The 19,447-nt window shown below is 42.5% G+C and overlaps 1 protein-coding gene across 1 annotated transcript in view; it reads left to right on the top strand.

Moving 5' to 3' along the window:
- Positions 1 to 19,447, top strand: part of LOC118788814 (striated muscle preferentially expressed protein kinase-like) — a 48,452-nt gene that overhangs the window by 17,045 nt on the left and 11,960 nt on the right. Inside the window, exons 4-26 of the mRNA XM_036544920.1 lie at positions 1,814 to 3,384; positions 3,695 to 3,838; positions 4,366 to 4,548; positions 8,011 to 8,192; positions 8,681 to 8,769; positions 9,477 to 9,652; positions 10,406 to 10,666; positions 11,158 to 11,316; positions 11,452 to 11,641; positions 12,206 to 12,435; positions 12,747 to 12,866; positions 13,195 to 13,299; positions 13,579 to 13,785; positions 14,097 to 14,220; positions 14,455 to 14,627; positions 15,214 to 15,326; positions 15,708 to 15,876; positions 16,621 to 16,717; positions 17,508 to 17,708; positions 18,184 to 18,241; positions 18,782 to 18,859; positions 18,965 to 19,137; positions 19,241 to 19,267. Coding sequence (XP_036400813.1) covers positions 1,814 to 3,384; positions 3,695 to 3,838; positions 4,366 to 4,548; positions 8,011 to 8,192; positions 8,681 to 8,769; positions 9,477 to 9,652; positions 10,406 to 10,666; positions 11,158 to 11,316; positions 11,452 to 11,641; positions 12,206 to 12,435; positions 12,747 to 12,866; positions 13,195 to 13,299; positions 13,579 to 13,785; positions 14,097 to 14,220; positions 14,455 to 14,627; positions 15,214 to 15,326; positions 15,708 to 15,876; positions 16,621 to 16,717; positions 17,508 to 17,708; positions 18,184 to 18,241; positions 18,782 to 18,859; positions 18,965 to 19,137; positions 19,241 to 19,267 — 4,830 coding nt within the window. The remainder of the gene's footprint in view (positions 1 to 1,813; positions 3,385 to 3,694; positions 3,839 to 4,365; positions 4,549 to 8,010; positions 8,193 to 8,680; positions 8,770 to 9,476; positions 9,653 to 10,405; positions 10,667 to 11,157; positions 11,317 to 11,451; positions 11,642 to 12,205; positions 12,436 to 12,746; positions 12,867 to 13,194; positions 13,300 to 13,578; positions 13,786 to 14,096; positions 14,221 to 14,454; positions 14,628 to 15,213; positions 15,327 to 15,707; positions 15,877 to 16,620; positions 16,718 to 17,507; positions 17,709 to 18,183; positions 18,242 to 18,781; positions 18,860 to 18,964; positions 19,138 to 19,240; positions 19,268 to 19,447) is intronic.

Below are 19,447 nucleotides of genomic sequence, written 5' to 3'. Positions count from 1 at the left end.
TGTCATTATAGCCTGCTTTGACGGAGCAATCAGAATGATTTACTGCTAAGGGTGAAGTCGATATAGAAATAAGTCTAGCGGTGTTGCGTATTCAAGACAGCTCGAGCAAAAAGGCTCTGCATGAATGGCACATTGAATTGCCTACTAAATTGTGTTGCTTCAAAATTCTACTCCTCTTTCTTATTGAATCAGGTTACACTAGGCAGTAGTTATCAATACTGGCACAGTCTTCACTTTTATAAGTTATTTTATTGACATTGTCCTACTGACAATAACCTTGTTGTCACAATATTCATAATATAAAAATGTGCATTTATTTAATGGCTTTCAAATAGTTTAAGAAATTGATTGTGATTAATCCTGTCATTTTCAAAATGATCTATTTATCTATCATCAATCTGCTATCTAAAAATATTTTTTAAATGATCTTCCCTGAGAGAAGGTTCTCACTGACGGTCCTCCAGTTTCACCCAGTGCGTCATTGAACAGACAGGGAGAGCTGTCACTATTCAGGAGTCAAGCCTGTCCTTATAAACACAGTCTATCATATAGCCTAGTGAACATGACACCATTCAGTGGTGGATACACTCTGCCTCAGAGGGGCACACACATCACAGAGATTACAGTGGGGAGCATGTAAAAATAAACAAAGCTCTACAGCGGCAACACCGTGGCATAGAGCTGAGGAGTTCAGTATTTCATGTGGGCCTCTGCTGTTGCACCCTTGGGGAAGATACCCAATAGTAGTAAATATCCAGCCGTAAAATTGTAAGGTGTAGCCTTCAGGTAGCGTGGATAAGAACATCAGCTAAACATCAAAAAGCTAAGGACGTGCTGGACTGCAATAATTTAGCAAACATTCTAACACTGTAGCCATCAAATTCCTTTCTCCCACAAGTTGTTGAACAATACGAAAAGTTGTTGCGTTTTGTATTGTTCCAAAGCTCGTGTATTATTGAAATAATTCAAGCAGCATTGAGTGTCCTTAACTGTGTGTGTCTTGGTGTAATACTATATCATTCACAAGCTGATGTTGTATTCCACATGGCTGTAACACTAAAAGGTTATGAAGTTACAGTTAAAATGTAACATTTGACTATATCTCCTGATAGTTGGCTTCCTGTCTTGTTTCATCTGAGTGCATTCGTTCTGATCGCATCCTTCTTTGGATGCCTCTTTTCACTGAGCAGTTAAAGGTTCTGTCAGTTCTGAACCAAAATATGAGAGCAAAACAAGGTGTTTATTAATCTGCATTGCCTCTGTAGTGCTTATGGTTGTTATATGCTCAAACATATTTGAATGATATTAACCTTTTATAAGTATGTCATGTCATTATATTTAGGAGATGTTAATTGGGATACATATGGAAACATACTAATAAAGGATATTACAATAATGTAATTATTCTCATTCATTCAACTGGCACGATTTCTTGAGGTCATTGGGATAAAAAATGTTTACATTGGGTATGCCACACAATGTCTGTAGAATTCATATTTCTAAGGTTTCACTTTTTCAAAAATTAATTCAAAATTAATTCAACTTCTTGCCAGTCTTAGCTCTAGAAATGCTCTCATAGCCCACATTCATCCTGAAAAATATGTAATCTGCACCAATGCTGCTGAAGCCCCTTCACTGTCAATATTTACTCTGTGTAAAGCCCTTCACTGTAAACTGTGAGACGGAAAGGTTTTCCCATGGGAAGTCTTCCCTTTTCTTAGTTTTAGTCTCCTGTCCTTATGCAACCTGCTGAACTGCTCCCCTCCCAGGCTTGTACTGTGACACAACATTTCCCATAATCACTTTCTTTCAGGACCCAGTCTGATGATGTTTTGAGGGACACTCCGCCCCAAGTCTTCCGGCCACCGTCTCCAAAAACTGACCAGTGTTCTCCCATGTCAAGTCACTCTGAGTCATCCCCGGCCAGACCCCTGTCCACCCGCAAGAAGGTTGTTACCCCAGAGGACTACAAAGAAACAGTTCCAGGAGAGATTGATGAGAAGATCCAAAAGTCCTCAGGAATGTCTCAGAGCAGCTCACAGGACTCCCTATCTCAGACCCTCATCAGCGGGAAAGACTTGACATCCTGCCCATCATCTATACTTACTCAAGACAGCCCCAAGATCTTTGACAAGATGCAAGTTTTTGAGGGGCACGTGAAGAGACAGGACTATCCACAGGGATCGGTCTCAGGCCGCTCCTGGGCTGGTTTTAATCGGGCCGCGTCCTTTGACGCAGGCGATGGGGGGAGCCAGGTAGGCATCTCGAGAGAGAGCTCCCAGGAGGATCTGCGAGATGTGAAAATGGACGCAGCCCAGAGGAGGTCCATGTTCAAGCAGAGAGCAGTCTCCTTAGAAGAACGGACCCGCTACTCCCAAAAGGTGCAGGACATTGAAAACAAGTTTGCGGAGGAGCTCCAGCGAATCAAGAAGCTAGTGGGGAGACCCCATCTGGCGAGGTCCTTCTCCACAGATCAACTCTCTCCGAGGAGCCGACAGCCCCTCAGAAAGCTGGAGCCCATTCCCCCTGAGGTCCTCCAGAAACTGCAGGACAGGGAGCGAATGCAACAACAACAGGAGCAGCGGCAGAGAAGGCTTTTGCAAAAATCCTCTCAATCTTCACCACAATCAGCAAACAAACAGCCTACAGAGAATACACAAAAAGAACAGCCTCAACAGGCACCATCTCTACCTCAACAGCTCAAACCCAAGAGACTAGCACTGAGCAGCTCAGCAGTGAGTCCGTTCGATGAGAACACTCATACACCGGAGGCTATGTCGGTCTCTGAGTTACCTGGGCAACCAACACAGATGCCAGGAAGCAACCCACCCAGGGATACACTTCTAGGTTCTTCACTAACAGACACAAAAGAGTGGCAATCTACTTCTCACTTTCCAAAAGAGGATTCATCACCTAGGGTGGTTGAACGGCCATTACGCAGGGTAGAGCAGAGGCCTGCAAGCCCCCGCGTGCAGAGAGACTCCACTCATTTTCAAGAAATCCCCTCTCTCCAGCAGCCCCAAGTCCACATGTCAACAAGGGAAGACCTTCTACACAGGAAGGTTGAGCTGCCATTGCGTAAGGTAGCACAGAGGCCTCCAAGCCCACTTGTACAGAGAAAAGAACACAGAGGCCAAACACCACCAAAGTCCCTGAGCCCTGTCGGCCATTTTCCAGAGGAGGAGAGTATGGAGGTTGAGATGACCTCTGTGTCCCCAGGTCCTAAGCCCGCCATACCCAGGATCATTGTGGAAGAAGAACCTATGGAAGAGGAGGCCGCAGCAGAGGCTGACAGGTTAAAGGTAGCTAATGTTACCAAGGAGGGAAAGACACAAAGGACAAGGACTAAGGGCACTCGCACTCGGCCCATGTCCCCTGAGCTAGGTGAGTGCCTACGTTTGACCTACAGTATGTAAAAGCAAATATGTTGTCCCATTTGAGTCATAGAGGTATGCATTTGAATATGTCAATAACACATTGACAATACACAGTACAGCAATCATTGACTTCTTACTATAAATGTATTTGTTTTACAGAAGAGGTATCTATTTTGCAATAAGAAAAACTGTTCTTTTTATAGTGGACTTTTATAATAATTGCAGTAAGTATTTAAATATTTCTGATTGCAGTTTTGCCTTTGTGGTTCAGTTATGGCCAATACAGAACTAACCTGTCTGTATTTGGGGTTCTGTAGACTCCTCAGATGACTCGTACGTGTCTGCAGGAGAAGATCCCCTCGAAGCCCCCGTGTTCGAGTTTCCCCTGCAGGATACTGTAGCGTCTGCGGGTTCAGAAGTGATGCTGAAATGCATCATTGCTGGTACCCCTCTCCCAGAAGGCAAGCTATCATCACCTGCATAATGATACCTCTACCTGTGCTGAACTATTTGTACCTATGCCAATTTATCTCAGCCTGACTTGAGGAATCTCTATCTGCTCCTAACTATGTCTACCAGCTCCAACAGATGTCACCTCCACCCAAGATACCTCTATCCACTTTGAGCTACAGTATTTCTACTTTCACAAGCCGATCTATACCTCTATCAGCCTATACCTGATTCAAGCTATCAGCATCTATTGCTTCTGCTTTTTCCACTATGTCCCAGTGTCACAGTATCAAGATTCCTTGCAGGAGATCATGGTTTTGTGTGACAATAGGCAGTATCAAATTTGACTGGAAGAGAGAGTAGTTTTTAATTAAAGGCCATTTCGTTCTTCCTGTTGTATAATAGCCCAATTGACTCATCTGAGTATAACATAGTATTAACATTAAATTCCGACTTTTATGGGCACTGTAGGCTGATGTTCAAGGAAAACAAAAGGGACACTGTAAGCTTAGGCTGTCCCTGTCTTCCCTGACTGCAGTGACCTGGAAGAGGGGTGAGGAGACGATAAAGAGCAGCTCTACTCACGTGGTGAAGGTGGAAGGAGAGAGGCACTCCCTGCTGGTCAAACAGGCGAAGCTGAGCGACGCTGGGACCTATTGCGTCACGGCTGTCAATGAAGTGGGCAAGGCCTCCTGCAGCGCCACCCTCTTCATCAAATCAGGTGAGTGAGACGTGTTAGATCTCTTCAAATGGTGATTAAAATAGTTAAATCCCAATGCCGAGTCAAAACTTCAACATTGACGTTCATTAGATTGCATGGCAAAACTGTGCTCACAGCTGCAGTGGAACCTCATCCAGTTATTCCTCACAGTGCTACGCAGTCACCTCAGTTGTGAGAGGCAAGGCTGTTAATTCATGGCAAAATCTTGAAAGATTTCTCTGCAGGGTACAGTTGTGTACACCTCTGAAAAAGCCAAGAGCAATGGGAATTTGGAATAATTTGGCTGGTTCAGCAAGATCAAGCAAAATGAAAGTCACCTGTTACACAGAGCTGTAGGCCCTGAGTATCTGCCAGCTGAAATTTCACTGTATTTACATTTTTTATTGAGAAAGAAGGTCTTACTGTTCGAAATTTAAACAGAAGGCGGTGTCTGCTTTATGTTTGAAACAGTGCCCCAAATGAAGCAATTTCACTGCTGTAGATCAATGGTATGAAGCCTAAAATATGAAGCCCAATAAGGATACTGGACGCAGCTTTTATGAATAGACTAAAACCACAAACGCATATTCATCTGTGCTGTATTGAATTCTGCATTATATGTGAATATCACTCTTGGTGGAACGTCCTTGAAAAGTTGTGCTCATAAAATCGGTTTTATCATTTTTTTTTATCATCTTTCAATCTGTACATTTTTGTTTCATCTACAAGCACCCACTCTCTCCTTGTTCTATTTACTGTCTTTGGCTGTTGCCATAGCACTGAATTCCAGCAATGACCTGCGTCTTAGTTCAACCCAAGCTTGTTAAAGCCATTCTGGTTTCTGGAGGAATTTCAAGATTAAATCATTATTAATCCAAGGTGGTCTGGAACCTTTGATGTTCAATTTCAACAGTCTATATCTTTTTAATGTCAGTACTCATACATCCAAGTATTCTGAATAATTGTGTCATTTTACAGTTTTAAATGAAGAGGGGAAAAATGGAACTAAGGCCAGTTTCCATAAAAATGTTCAAGTGCTGGACTGGTATTCATAAGAAAGAGTGAAAAAACAGCACTTACATGTTGGAAATTCAAAGAAGAGTTTAAACATTGGGCTACGTATGATTCATAAAGCTTTCAGATTTTAAGATTATAACCATAATCTCATAAATGCTTGATGTGGCTGCTACAGCTGCCAATTTTCATCCAAAAAAGGATTTTCATTTTTGAATTGAAAGTTTTGACAGCACTACAATACTTGTCTAACATGCTGTAGTTCCAATGGTGTTTAAGTTTTGTAGTGTCCAGTGGAACATATATTTAAATGATTCAAATGAGCACTCAGATGGTAATATTTGTATCACCTACACTGACAACCTACATTTTTGATGTACTAGAGATATTCATGGGAATAATTGGATTTTTTTTTATTTTTAAGTTTGTAATGTTTACACATTTTCATTATGCTATTTCTCTTAGGAATATATTGGTTCTACTGATTTTTATTGGCTATGGTTTGCATGATAAACTTCATTAATACAAATAGACTCTAAAAGACATTAAGAATAAATACAATACAAAACAATATAATTAGGTAGTGAAAACAATGAGTTTTACATCTATTAGTTTTATTTCTTAAGTAGCAAAGTATATACAGCTGCATTTATTATTGTTATTGTCAGAACATTACTGGGCACATATCTTATTAATGCAGTTCATTACTCGTTTATTTGGTTATTGGAACTTTTGGAGTTATCTTTCTTATGTTTTTCATGAAGCAGATACTCTCTATGATGCAGGAGTTGCATGTCTCAAGATGTCCTTATGTCACACTTTGTCCCTGTAGTGCCTCTGTTGTTCTATAAAGTGTTAACTTTCTGACGATAGCCGGGGAGAAAGTGATGGTTGACCTTATTAGGGTACTGTGAGCACAGTGTATTTATAGCACTCTTTGTTTGCTGTAATAGGTGCAGCGCATTTTATTTCCTGAAGTAAGAGGAGTGCATGGATGGTTTTTTATATCCCAGAGGACTAACATTAACTTTTTTCATCTTGACACTTTCACCCTGTAAATGTTATGTTTGTTAAAATGCTAGTGTTGTTCCATTCACTCTGCGCTAACCCAGAAGACATTGGGAATTACAGCTTTTCGCATAGACTGAGACATTAATGCCGCTCCACACAAGAGGGAAATTACTGGTATTAGCATGTTGTTCTCGTACTATGTAGTCGTAAAAGGGGTTAGGAGTATGGCATTAAATTGTAACAATATGAAATGTTTCTTTCCATCAGCTCACAAACATTGATAATCGGTCAAAGAGATACAAGAACAAAGATAATACAGATAAGAGATTGCTATAAAGGATATGATTGTTGCTGTTGGAAATGTGTAATAACTCAGTGTTGCGTTTGGTCTGAGCTTATTCACAACGGTTTGGAATGAAGGGGGGGTGGGGGATCAGAGAGCAGAAAGGGTAAGGGAGAGAGAGAGCCTGCAGTGTAGATTACCGGTCTAACTGACAAGTTAACACAAATGCTGCCGGGGGTTTACACACGACGGAGACACGCTTCACCCGGTGCGAGGCCTCCATCCAGCCGATGTAGAGCTGGGTGAGTTTCCCCCGCTCTCACTTTCAAAATGCCTGCGTTCACCTTCAGATCATACGCTGTTAAGAAAATGGCACAGTGAGGACAGGGAGGAAACTTTTGAGTTTTTGAGAATGTGCTGCAGTTGGTGAGCAAAGTGTGGTTCACATTCATGTTTATTTAAATCTGTTTCTTATGTTTAATGATGATGGAATGTTTTCCTTATGCTCTGGAGAATTTGCCAAGTTTGTAAGCTCTGCCTCTGTTTTAAATGTCACGGCATCAGAATTAGAACGATGTGGGATACAGAAAAAAAATATGTGATATAATATGAAAATGATATGGAAATAAAAATAAATATAAAATAATGTTTCCTCTTGGAGCCACTAAATCTCTGTGTGAGGAAGAGGGTATTGAGAGTTATTATCCATTATTTGTTATTTATTATTGATTAGAGTGTACCTCAATAAAATGCAGCTCAGCCACCTCTGTAATCCATCCACCCACCCACTACCTCATATAACTTCACAAACTAATTTATCATGGCGATGAATAACACAAGCTCACTGTACAAGCAGCTGATCTCACACCGCTCTCTGTTGATCTTTTCAAACCATAACTGTGTAGTTCATCGTTTTCAACACACTAGCAAAGTGGTTCCATATATTGGTATACAGTGGTATCCATATTAATAGGATGTTAAATCAAAAGTGGTTTCAGAGCTGTAAGACACGTGGCAGAATGCCTTTTTACTGAATGTTATAAGAATGTAAAATACAGAATTTAGAGACTACCCACATATTTAAATACGCCTTTTTCTTATAATGTTTAAATAGACCTCCCTCTGCTTTGTGTGGCTATACATGATGACCTTGCTGTGGTGACCTGTCCTGTCAGAGCCCACCCAGGACCAGAGAGGTGCCCTCAGTGTGCCTATGGACCTCAGCAGTCCCATCACGTCCGATGAGGAGTACCTCAGCCCTTTGGAGGAGGGCATGGACTTTGGGGGGGTGCCCTATCAGGGGCCTGAACCCCGGAAGATTGTGGATGCACGGTTCAGGGAGCCCCCTTCCTTCCAGGTGACTGACCAGTGCCTCTCTATTTTATTTTCCTACTCTCTGCTTGCCTTGTTCACCATTGCATTACTCTGATAGCATAAGCCTTAGTATCAGTCAATGGTGAAAGAGATGGTCCAGAGTCCAGACCTGAATTACAGATTTGCACAATTTCTCCTACAATGCATTGTTGTGAATTCTTACATTATTTTTATCATTATTGTTGCTGTAACTATTATTCCTATTGTTCTCCCTTTATTAGTTAATACAGTATAGAACACAATCTGTTGTCAGTCAGTTCATTCCACATTGGTAAAATGGATAAGATAAATGATGAGATTTGACAACAGAGGATTAAAGAAAGGACAGGCATAGTCAATTGGTAGGTGAGGATGCTGGGATGTGAGGAAATGTATGGAGTTTTAGTGGAGTTAAAGGTGTGGTCATTTCCTGCATCACCACCGATTTCACAGAGGCATCCTATTCTGAAGAGCCTTCCTCCATTTTTGCAGCAAACCTTGAGCGATCAGGTGGTCGTTGAGGGGCAGGATGTCACCATGTCTGTCCGAATGCGAGGTCAGCCCAAACCCATGATTTACTGGTACGTATTAATGAGAAAAACAAAGACAAACCAAAAGTGACTGCAATACATACTAAAGAAAATAAACCTCGCACACATATGATATAAAAATAACCAATTTATTCATGCGGCTGACCATGTTTTTAATGTGTCCTGCCTTTATGGGAAACTTCTGTATTATTCCTTATTATGGTGTGAATAAATGAGTTTCCTTATGGAACATATCAGTAAGTGTGTGAGTTATATTTTGTTTAGTATGTGTTATTGGTAACTATTCCCTCGGCCTTAACACTGTCACAGTGTGCTCTGTTTCATTTCCCCTTAAAGCAAAAGGCTGAGTGACGCATCTCTTTGGGAGGAGGATTTGTGTAGTCAGAGCCTAGCTGCCAGAACATATTCCCTGGAGAGGCTCACATGCTGTTTATTTGATTTATTGACACATTCACATCTGTTAGGGAACATGTACATCTTAAGGATGTTTCCAGAATTGAGAGGATGGATATAATATGCTCTGTTGAGATTGGCACATATACAGCATAGCAACAGTGGATATTGTCACCTAGTATGGGATTTCCTCAATCTAGCAACCATTTGCTAAAGGTTATTAATGTTGGACTAAACATTAACAGTGTATTTTGAATGATTTATAAGTACGTTATTAGTGTTTTATTAAGCAATTATAACTGGTCTATATTATAAAGTGTTACCAAAGTGTTCTCTGTGTCCAGGTTAAGGGACAGGACGACAGTAAAATCTGGTGACCGACATGTTGTGCGTGAAACAGACGATGGGACCTTTGAGATGAAAATCAGATCAGCAGAGAAATCAGATGCCGGAGTGTACATCTGCAGGATCATCAATGAATACGGGACAAAGCAGTGTGAATGCAGATTGGAGGTCAAAGGTGAGAGAGAGAGAGGGAGGGAGGGAGAGAGAGAGAGAATAGAGAGAGAATAGAGGAGAGAGGGAGTGGAAATGGTAACCTTGGAAGCTTTGCACTAGACACACCTCAATCCCTCAAATAATTAAAAGAGCACATTGCTTTTAAAAATGAATGGGGATTTGGGGCAATCATGGTTACATAATCAGGCAGAAATGATTGACCGAGGGAAATGTTGAGAGGAGAGAAGTTGTTTTTTAGTCTCAGAGAGTATGCCAGGTTATGAAAGTTAAGGAACAGGGAAAATTTGCTTGATACTTAGTTTCATCTGTATTCAGCTGTGAAGTCTGCCCTTTAAAGTACTTTCAACTTAAATCGCTGAACCATGGGATTACTTTTTGCAGCACAGAAAAATAACAAAATGATGATTCCTTGGAAGATTGGGGTTTGAGATTTCAATTACAGTGACAAATCCAAGGATTTTTTAATACATATTTTGGATGTTCCTGGCTCCATGCATGGAGGTATCGTTCATAGCTGGTATGAATTTCCAAAGGATCATATCGTTGAAATCAGTGAGAGTTAATACACAAGACTAGCATCATCACCTCCAGATATTACAGTCAACGTCTTGGTGAGCCTTTGTTTAAACAGCCACATTTAGTTGGGCAGATTTAATTAAACTCAGCCATAGAGAATTAACAGTTGGAGTTCCCGCACAGATCACAGAGCAGCATAGACCGCAGGAGAGACGCGTTTTCCCTGCCCTCCCTACAGTGCCCCCCGTGGAGTCTGTCCTAGCCATCACCCGACAGCTGAAGGCTGTGACGGTGAGGGCGGGCGAGACAGCCCTCTTCGAGTGCCAGATCACCAGTCCCCAGGACGTGGATGTGGACTGGCTGTCCAACGGGAAGCTGATCCAGCCAGCGCTGCTGAACTGCAAGATGCACTTCGATGGCAGAAGGTGCCGGCTGCTGCTGGATTCAGTGCACGAGGACGACAGCGCCACTTACACCTGCAAGCTGAGCACCGCCAAAGGTTAAACCCCTGCCCCAACTCCTGGCCATCTCCACTGTTACTCAACTCGAGAACACAGTAGGCAAGGGCACAAGTCTGGGTATAGAAGTACTAGAATAAGAACAGATGGAGCACACAGGTGGAAAGGACTAAACATTTTAGGACAACTGAATTTCGAATGGTATTACTTAATCTGTACTGTTTTGGTTTAGTTTAATAAAATGGGAGACACTCTGTCATATGAACATACACTGTACAGCAACACAGACTTTTTTCAGAAACTCACATAAATGGACTTCAGAAGTTTGGGGATTCTCAGTTGTTGGACATAATGTATGCACTTCTGATAGTTATACACACAAGAGCATCAAAAATATCACATGGGAAATATAAATCACCCTGTTTTTAAACAACATACTTGGTATGAACGACACTCTAGTGATGGATGGCAGATTTGACCTCTGACTTCTCCCTCTGTTTGACCTCTGACCTCCTGCATTGACCTATTCCAGAGGAGCTGACCACCAGCGCCAACCTCAAAGTCATTCCCTCTATCGAGCCGCTTTTCACTCGGAGACTGGACACCTTGGAAGTAGTAGAGGGTCGCACTGCGCGTTTTCACTGCAAGGTCAGCGGGACACCCCCTCCGACAGTCACCTGGAGCCATTTCGGTAGGACACTAAGCTCTCAGTGTGTTAGGGAAATAAACAGCGTTCACTGTGGCCCCGCTGAATGAGGCGGTGTTCTGTCATCTGCTCCTGCTCCAAATTATCGCCTTCTTGTCCCATTTGATGTGTATCCTCCAGATCACCCCTTGGCCGACAGTGAATGCACCCGCATTCTGAAGGAGGGCGGACATCACTCTCTGGTCATAACACACGTCACCAGCGAGAACGAGGGCTTCTACACTGTCATCGCCCGCAATGTACACGGGGAGACCGAGTGTTCGGCCGAGCTCTATGTGCAAGAGCCCCGGTCTGCCATTGCTTCTCAGATGTAAGGGGCCAGCATAACTTGGTGCTTCGTACTCCCACGTCATTTGCATTGTCCTCTCCCTTTCACTGTTGATAGACTTTACAGTATACGGTTGTATGTTCACTGCATCAGGTCACCAAAGGATAAGTTGCTGAATGTTACGACTGTCATTTGCCTTCATACACCTGAAACATCCAGAAAAGAGTGTCAAAGAGTGCCAAGATTCTTTATTACATGAAAGATGAAAGGCTAGCCATGCTTTACATTGAATCTCTTATTCAGACCTTAGAATCAAACACTGAGGCTTTATCAGACATTAACCCTCCCCCTCCACCTCTTTCCATCTCTCCCTCACTTCTTCTCCTTCTTTTCCTTGCTTGCCCTCTGTTTTGCTCTTTCTTTTTCTATCCCTCCTGCTCTGTCCTCCTTCTCTTTGTCTCTGTTGCTCTTCCCATTTCTTTTCCTTCTCTGCTTCTCTGTTTCTTGTCTTCTTTCTCTCTGTCTTTCTTACTCTGTCCCTCTTTCTCCCTCTCTCCCTCTCTGTCCTTCTGTCTGTCTGTCTCTTTTTCTCTCTCCATTTCAAAGGTCAAAGCTGGAGAAAATGCCCTCGATCCCAGAGGAGCCTGAGGTTGCAGAGAGCGATGGGGAGCGCTTCACCATGCCAGACTTTGTCAGGCCGCTGTACGATCTGGATGTAACCGAAGGGAAGGAAGCGGTACTGAAGTGTAAGGTGGCAGGCCTGCCATACCCAACCATCACCTGGTTCCACAATGGCCAGAAAATCGACAGCTCGGATGAGAGGAAGATGATGCAATGTAAGCCTGACAGGGACTGACAGCTTCATTGCCTCCTCTGATATATCCCTGTGTGCTCTGCGGCATTGCCGTGTAGCTTATTGCCCATAGTCTGGAGTAAAAGCTTTTACACTTGTATTTATTTCTAGCCCTGACTGATGCTGGGATGAATCTTGTGTGTCTTAGCTGCCAATGCAGTGTTAAAAAGAGTTCACTTATTCCAGCTTCAGCGATGTGTGTCAGTGTGAGAGATGACAGGGAGTGGTACATGCGAATGGCCCAGTCTGACCACACCCTGAATTTGACCAATCTCTGCTCCCCTCCCCATGCAGACAGGGACATCCACAGCCTGGTTATCCGCTCAGTGTGCCACGCCCATGGGGGTGTGTACAAGAGCGTCATCTCCAACAAAGTGGGGAAGGCTGCCTGTTACGCTCACTTGTATGTCACAGGTAAGGGGTAGGAGTTCTGCTGTTGTAACGAGCTATGTTGTAATACATGCTGTTCTTCTGTACTATACAGTAATATATTAAATGCATGAAAGTTGTGTGTGGTCACACGAGACCTCTGACAACATCAGAGGGCCGGTGTCTGCATGTGTGTGTGTCTGTGTCTGTGTTCAAGTGTGTATGCATGTGAGTGTGTGTGCACAAGTATGTAAATTTCTGTGAGTGTGTGTGTGTGTGTGTGTGTGTGCGCGTGTGAGAGAGAGCATATGCGCAATTATGAGTGTGTGCAAGTGTGTGAGTGTGCAAGGCTGATCTTGTGTTTGCTCTGCAGATGTGGTGCCTGACCCCCCTGATGGCCCTCCTGTTGTGGAGGCAGTAACAGGAAAGCTTGTTAGTCTGAGCTGGAAGAGGCCGAAGAGGCTGGATCCCTCTATAGGTACTGCTCTAAGCAGCCTGTTCAGCAACACTTTGTATTTGACACAAAGGTGGCACAGTGTAGCACCAATACATTGTATTCTTTTTTTAGCAAATAAATCTGCTTGTTCCATCAACCCCAGCTTCAAATCTTCAAACCTATTGTAAAATTATATTGAATCTATTGAAATCCAACTTCAAAAAGCATACACTTCACGTGGTTTTGAATTGTCACAGTCATTGTACTTGTAATAGGGCCATCTGTGCACATCTCCAGAAAATGTTGCCACTGTAATTTCAGATGCCAGCTCTCTGATGTATGCTGTTCAACAGCAAGTAGTGGGATCAGCCCAATGGACCGTCATAGCCTCTAGCCTGAGGCAAACCTCATACACGGCCACCTCACTCTCCAAGGGAATGTGCTACACCTTCAGGGTCATGTCAACCACCAAGAAAGCCTTCAGCAAACCCTCCCCACCAACGGATCCGGTACAGCTTGTGGACAGAGGTATGACAAACAGAGCACTCAGGGATTAGATAAGTACATTACATTACATTACATGCATATAGCAGATGCTCTTATTCAGAGCGACTTCCTGCACAATAGAACATAAGTGTATCCATCCAAGTTAAATGAGCAACAGTGTCAGACCAGGCTAACAACACTCCTAGAGCAGTGAGTGTAAGCATAAGCAAGTTAACTTGTACAACCTGACTAGGCAACGGAAGCCAAGTACAACTGAACATAGACAAATGTTACAAGCTTTACAAGTATCGTGAATAAGTGCACTGCATTGAACCGTTAGTGCTTGCATGCAGGTCCCTATCTTCAGGAAGCTCCGGTTATCGTTGACAAGCCAGACGTTGTCTATGTGGTGGAGAATCAGCCCATCAGCATCACCATCACGCTCAACCACGTTCAGGCCACAGTAACATGGAACATGTGAGTCACCTGCACAGTCACCACTGTTATTCTCTTCTTTGTTTTCTGCCATTTGAATGACTCATCTGGAAAAACGTGCCTGGATCAGTCATCTGAATTCGTGTAATGAGCTGAGTCATTATAACAACAAGATCTGACAATACTGTAATCTGTACTACAGCCCTCTGTGGCTGCGTTAAAGTTAGTGAGGGCGGTTATGGCCACAGTGAAGACAGCAGTGTCTGCCGCCCTCAGGGGGGGCGAGGTGCTGGTGAACAGGCCGGGGGTCTTTGAGATGAGCATGCCCGATGACTCCCAGCATGCCCTGAAGCTGGTGAGGGCGAGGAACAGTGACGTGGGCCAGCTCACCTGCACAGCCAGCAACCAGTTCGGCACCGACTCCTGTGTCCTGAGACTGGAGTCTGCAGGTGACTCCTGTGGGATGGGGCTCCACTCTTTGCTCTTAATAATCTGTGAGGGGAGAACACAGTTTCAAGTGGTTTTGTGGCAATATTCCAAATTGCATGCTTATACCTCAGCTAATACACATAGAAGTTTGGTATTTTTTGGCCACCGTTTTAAAATTCCCAACTGTGTTCTTATGTTCGTGGGAAAATACAAGTATGCACTGAAGCATGCTTTGCCCATGCTTGCTGTTCCTAGAAGTTTTAGTGAAATAAATGTCTGTTCAAATTTGACTGAAGAAGACAGCAGTGATAAATAACTGTACAAGCAATAAGTTTGTACAAGTGTCAGTTGAGAGCAAGTACTTTGTTTTATACTTATCTATAAACATTACTGGACATGTTAATGTCCCCTTTTGAAATACTATAGGGGGTTTTATAAATGTACTTAATACACATGTAAGGTCAAAGAGCATGAGGCGGTGACAACATAAGGTGTGTTCCAAACCAAGTAACATTTGTGCCTATTGCACAGTTGCATACTGGTATGTCTTTGGTAAATCGACCTTGTGGATAATACCACTGCCTTCATCCTGACGATCTCCTGCAGCACCCCCTACATTTGAATCCATCATGGAGGACCTGGATGTGAGCGTGGGGGAGACACCTCGATTTGTGGTGGTTGTTGAAGGGAAGCCTGTTCCTGACATCATCTGGTACAAGGTATGTATTTCTATTTCAGGCAAGGCTTCAGCCATGGGATTCTGACAACTGGAGAGACATTCCATTACCAATAAATTGATTAACAATGAAGCATGGGTGACAGAAAAAAAATAGTATGATGGGTGTTACTGTAAAATAATGGAGAATCATTTTAGTCCTGACCTTTGACCCCTTAACTTTATCTCCCTAGATGGCACTTTATGTGTTACAGGGTCTTCCACAGAAAAATCACACATCACACACAGCGCTCAAAGTCTGAATTTCATATTCAAGAGGGCATCCTCAAGTTTGAAAGCAGTTGTAGCTGTTAAACTAGGAATCAATGACTTGATTGATTTATTGATGAATTGGTTGGTTTATTGGTTTATTGGTTGATTTCAGAATGACACCCGATTATCAGAGAGCAGCCACTTCACGTTTGTGTACGATGACAACGAATGCTCCCTGGTGATCCTGAACACACGCGAGGAGGACTCAGGTGTATACACCTGCACCGCACAAAACCTGGCAGGATCTGTATCCTGCAAGGCTGAGCTCACTGTCCATACAGGTAAGAACTGCACCTGCTATGTCTCTACATTTCTTGTGGTATGACATGTAATAAGTTACACAAAACATACAGCAATGGTTAATTTAAGACCTTGCTCCCTGTGTCATCAGTATTAACAAAGGAAGCATTGTTTCTGAAGTCTCACTTGCTTTAACACTTGACCCTCTGCTTCTATGGAGGTAACCTCACAACTGGTGGTCCTTCACATAGTCGGACTCCTCACACATTGAGATTGTGGATACATAAGGAGTCCCTGCTTGCCCTATTCTGAAGTCATCTGGCTAAAATAAAAAAAAAACAACCGAAAGGTTACCATGGTTATCAGGATGTAAGGAAACATGATATACATAGGGTATGCTACTAGGAACAACATACACATCTATGAATTTTATACAAGAAGCATGCACTAGAACAAAAAGAACATTTGAATAAAATTCCAAAAATCAAGAGAAAATAATTACTTTCTGCTATTAATGCCAAGATACTTCTACTTCTCTAATTGCAATACGCTGAGTTCTTGGCTTGATCCAGTGATAACTGATACGAGTTTGTAGAATATTACTGTGGGACAAGTGAAACTCAAGGACTGCAGGGCAGTCAAGCCATCTTTATTATTCAAACCAAAAGGACCTTCTTTCTGGAATGCTGAATGAAATAGTGAGCCAAGACTGTTAATTAGTGTAAAGCAGCACTCAGAGATACTCTGTAAGATGGGCACTAACCACAAAATGGATGATCCTGCAGCCAAACAGAAAGAGGAGACCATGGAGGATGAGGGGTCCATTCTGAGGAAGATGCGCAGGCTGACAGATTACTATGATGTACACAAGGAGATTGGCAGGTGAGTCTCCTAGGCAAAGAAGTACAGACCACAGACTAGGGGTTTTCCTTCAGCTATAATGACAAAACAAAGTGAATTTCCTCTGTGATATTGCAAAGATTTATTCATGTTCACATGTTGACCCATGTTTCCTGTGCAAAAAAAAACATTTTTGTTATTAACTTCTTGCCTTATCCAAGGCAACTTGTATAGATTAGCTAGTGATATTAGGGAAAACCACAATGACGTGATCAGTCTGTTTCTAGAATACCTTCCAAAATTAGTTTCAAATTAGTTCACAGGAGATGGCAATTTGTTTGTAAAGCTTAATAACTTGCTGTATCCCTAACCCTAACCCTAATAAAATATCTTATTTTAATCTTATTTTTGTGTATGTTTTACTATAACTTTTTACTATAATTTCACTATTTCTCACAAAATTAAACATTCATTCATGCTGGCAAAGGCTTTTGTACAATTATTTTTTGTGGATAAATAAATAAAAACTGATTTATGATGTGTCTTTTGCTCTTTGTTCAACATTGATTGTTGATTGTTGATTGATTGTTTTAGGTGTTTTTTAGAGGTATTAGGTGTGGTCTGAGCAGAACTTTGGCAATTATAGCCACCATATAAGAAACTTTACCAAGTTTGTTACGATTAGCAATAGAACAGTGTTGCAGTTAGAACCATTTTCAGCTGATGTTTCTGTGGGAACTGGGTCTGCTGTGAACACTAACCATTAAATGATAGCAAGCGCTTGTATGGTAACTATCCTTTAGTGGCTGAAATAAAAGGGGCTGCTTTCTAGGGGAGCTTTCTCCTATGTGAAGAGAGTGACGCAGAAAGCCAGGAAGGTGGAGTGTGCAGCCAAGTTCATTTCTGCAAGAGCTAAGAAGAAGGCCTCAGCCCTGAGGGAACTGAGCCTGCTATCTCAGCTAGACCACCAGAGGGTGCTGTACTTCCATGATGCCTTCGAGAAGAAGAACACTGTCATCATCATAACGGAGCTGTATCCTTCTCATCCTGGTTGCCATGACAGTGAGGTTGAAGGACTATTAACAATTAACACCAAATTTTCACACTGTTTACATTTCAGTAAGATCTAAGGTCTAAAGTCTAAAAAAGGGCCCATGCTAAGTAAGACAGTATGCCAATACAGACCTCACTGGGTTTGTGGATATTTTTAAAGGCTCTACACTGTTTCTCCTCCAGATATCTGTCTGAAAGAGCCAATTGGAAACACTCCAGAGGCTGGGATTTTCTCTTGGCTCATCTATCAGAATGTTAGGATGTCATGCCAGTACTGTACAGCATGCTTTTCTAATAATCCTGAAGGCTAAGACACACAGTCATTCATTAGCTTGCCATTTAGTTGACTTGCACTGCAGAGAGCTCTTTGGCCTTTCTCGTATATGCATAATTACAGCTTTACCCAATGTCATCTATTGTACCCAGAGATCTTTAGCCTTAATAAGCATGTGAAGATGTCACGAGGAGCTTCTGGACCGATTTGCCAAGAAGTCCACTGTCATGGAGGCTGAGGTTAGTAGTATTCACAGTGAGAAAGTTTCTTAGGAGCAGATTCAGACCTGAGATATGCATGTGTGAACCCTGCTTAAGTGCTTCAGTGGAAGGTTGTTCACCTCTGTTCCTACTAAGCACATTCAGACATGGGAAGCTCCTGTGTAGGAGATGCACGTTTGAGGCAGAGTTTTCCCAGTGAGTGAATGACTGACAGTGTCTTGTATGAGGTCCATAGTGTGTAAAATTTGAGGCCATTGGTGGCAATTAAGACCCATGAGTGAGGCTCACATTGAGTGAGGCCCAGCAGTATTTGAGGTCCACAGTGAGTAAAGTCTCTTATGTGTAAGGTCCACTACGAGTGTGGTCCATAGGTTGTGATGTTCATTATGGTTGAGGCAGACATTGTTATATTCTGTTGTATGATGATACAGCCAGGCTGGACTGAGTTCCCCCTCCACACCCTGTGTGCAGAATTCTTAGAGATCGCCTGTAGACTGACAATGTGTTCAAAAAAGTATGACAGAATCAGATTAATCCCTTCACATCTTGTTTCTGCAGATAAGGTCAAGCATGAGACAAGTGCTGGAGGGAGTGAGCTACCTTCATCAGAACAACATCATTCATCTCGATATAAAGGTAAACACGATATTCTGTCTGTACTTGGTAATCTCATTCAAGTCTCATCCATACATGCTGCATTGGGGTGTGATTAACCAGGCCTTTGCTTGTGGTCTGTTCTAGCCCGAGAACCTTCTCATGGCGGACCCCAGCAGTGATCAGATCCGCATCTGTGATTTCGGGAATGCCGTGCAAGTCACGTCCGATGACGCGCAGTACTGCAAATATGGAACCCCTGAATTTGTTGCCCCGGAGATCGTTAATCAAACTCCAGTCTCCAAGGCAACGGACATCTGGTAAATTGCTTGGAGTCTACAGAGACTAAATGACTCCTGTTAAAATCTAGCTGTCATCAAATAATCGTGAATCTTCTTCTAATTCTTTATTCTCTCTTCACAGGCCAATTGGAGTAATAACATATTTATGGTATGTGTCCTGCATGTCTGATAGACTGTGGTTCACATTTTCTATACTTCAATAGTAAAAATGGGTGCATTCATTTCTCTTGAAAAATAATACTGACTGTCAACATAAAATGTAAAGTTCATTGCTAATAATGACATGCTATTGAATTCTTGACAGAAAAAAACAGACTAAAGTGATCTT

The sequence above is a fragment of the Megalops cyprinoides genome, chromosome 14, assembly GCF_013368585.1.
Source record: "Megalops cyprinoides isolate fMegCyp1 chromosome 14, fMegCyp1.pri, whole genome shotgun sequence".
NCBI lineage: Eukaryota > Metazoa > Chordata > Actinopteri > Elopiformes > Megalopidae > Megalops > Megalops cyprinoides.
The sequence above is the reverse complement of the archived record's forward strand: the minus strand, read 5'-3'. Positions and strand labels throughout refer to the sequence as shown.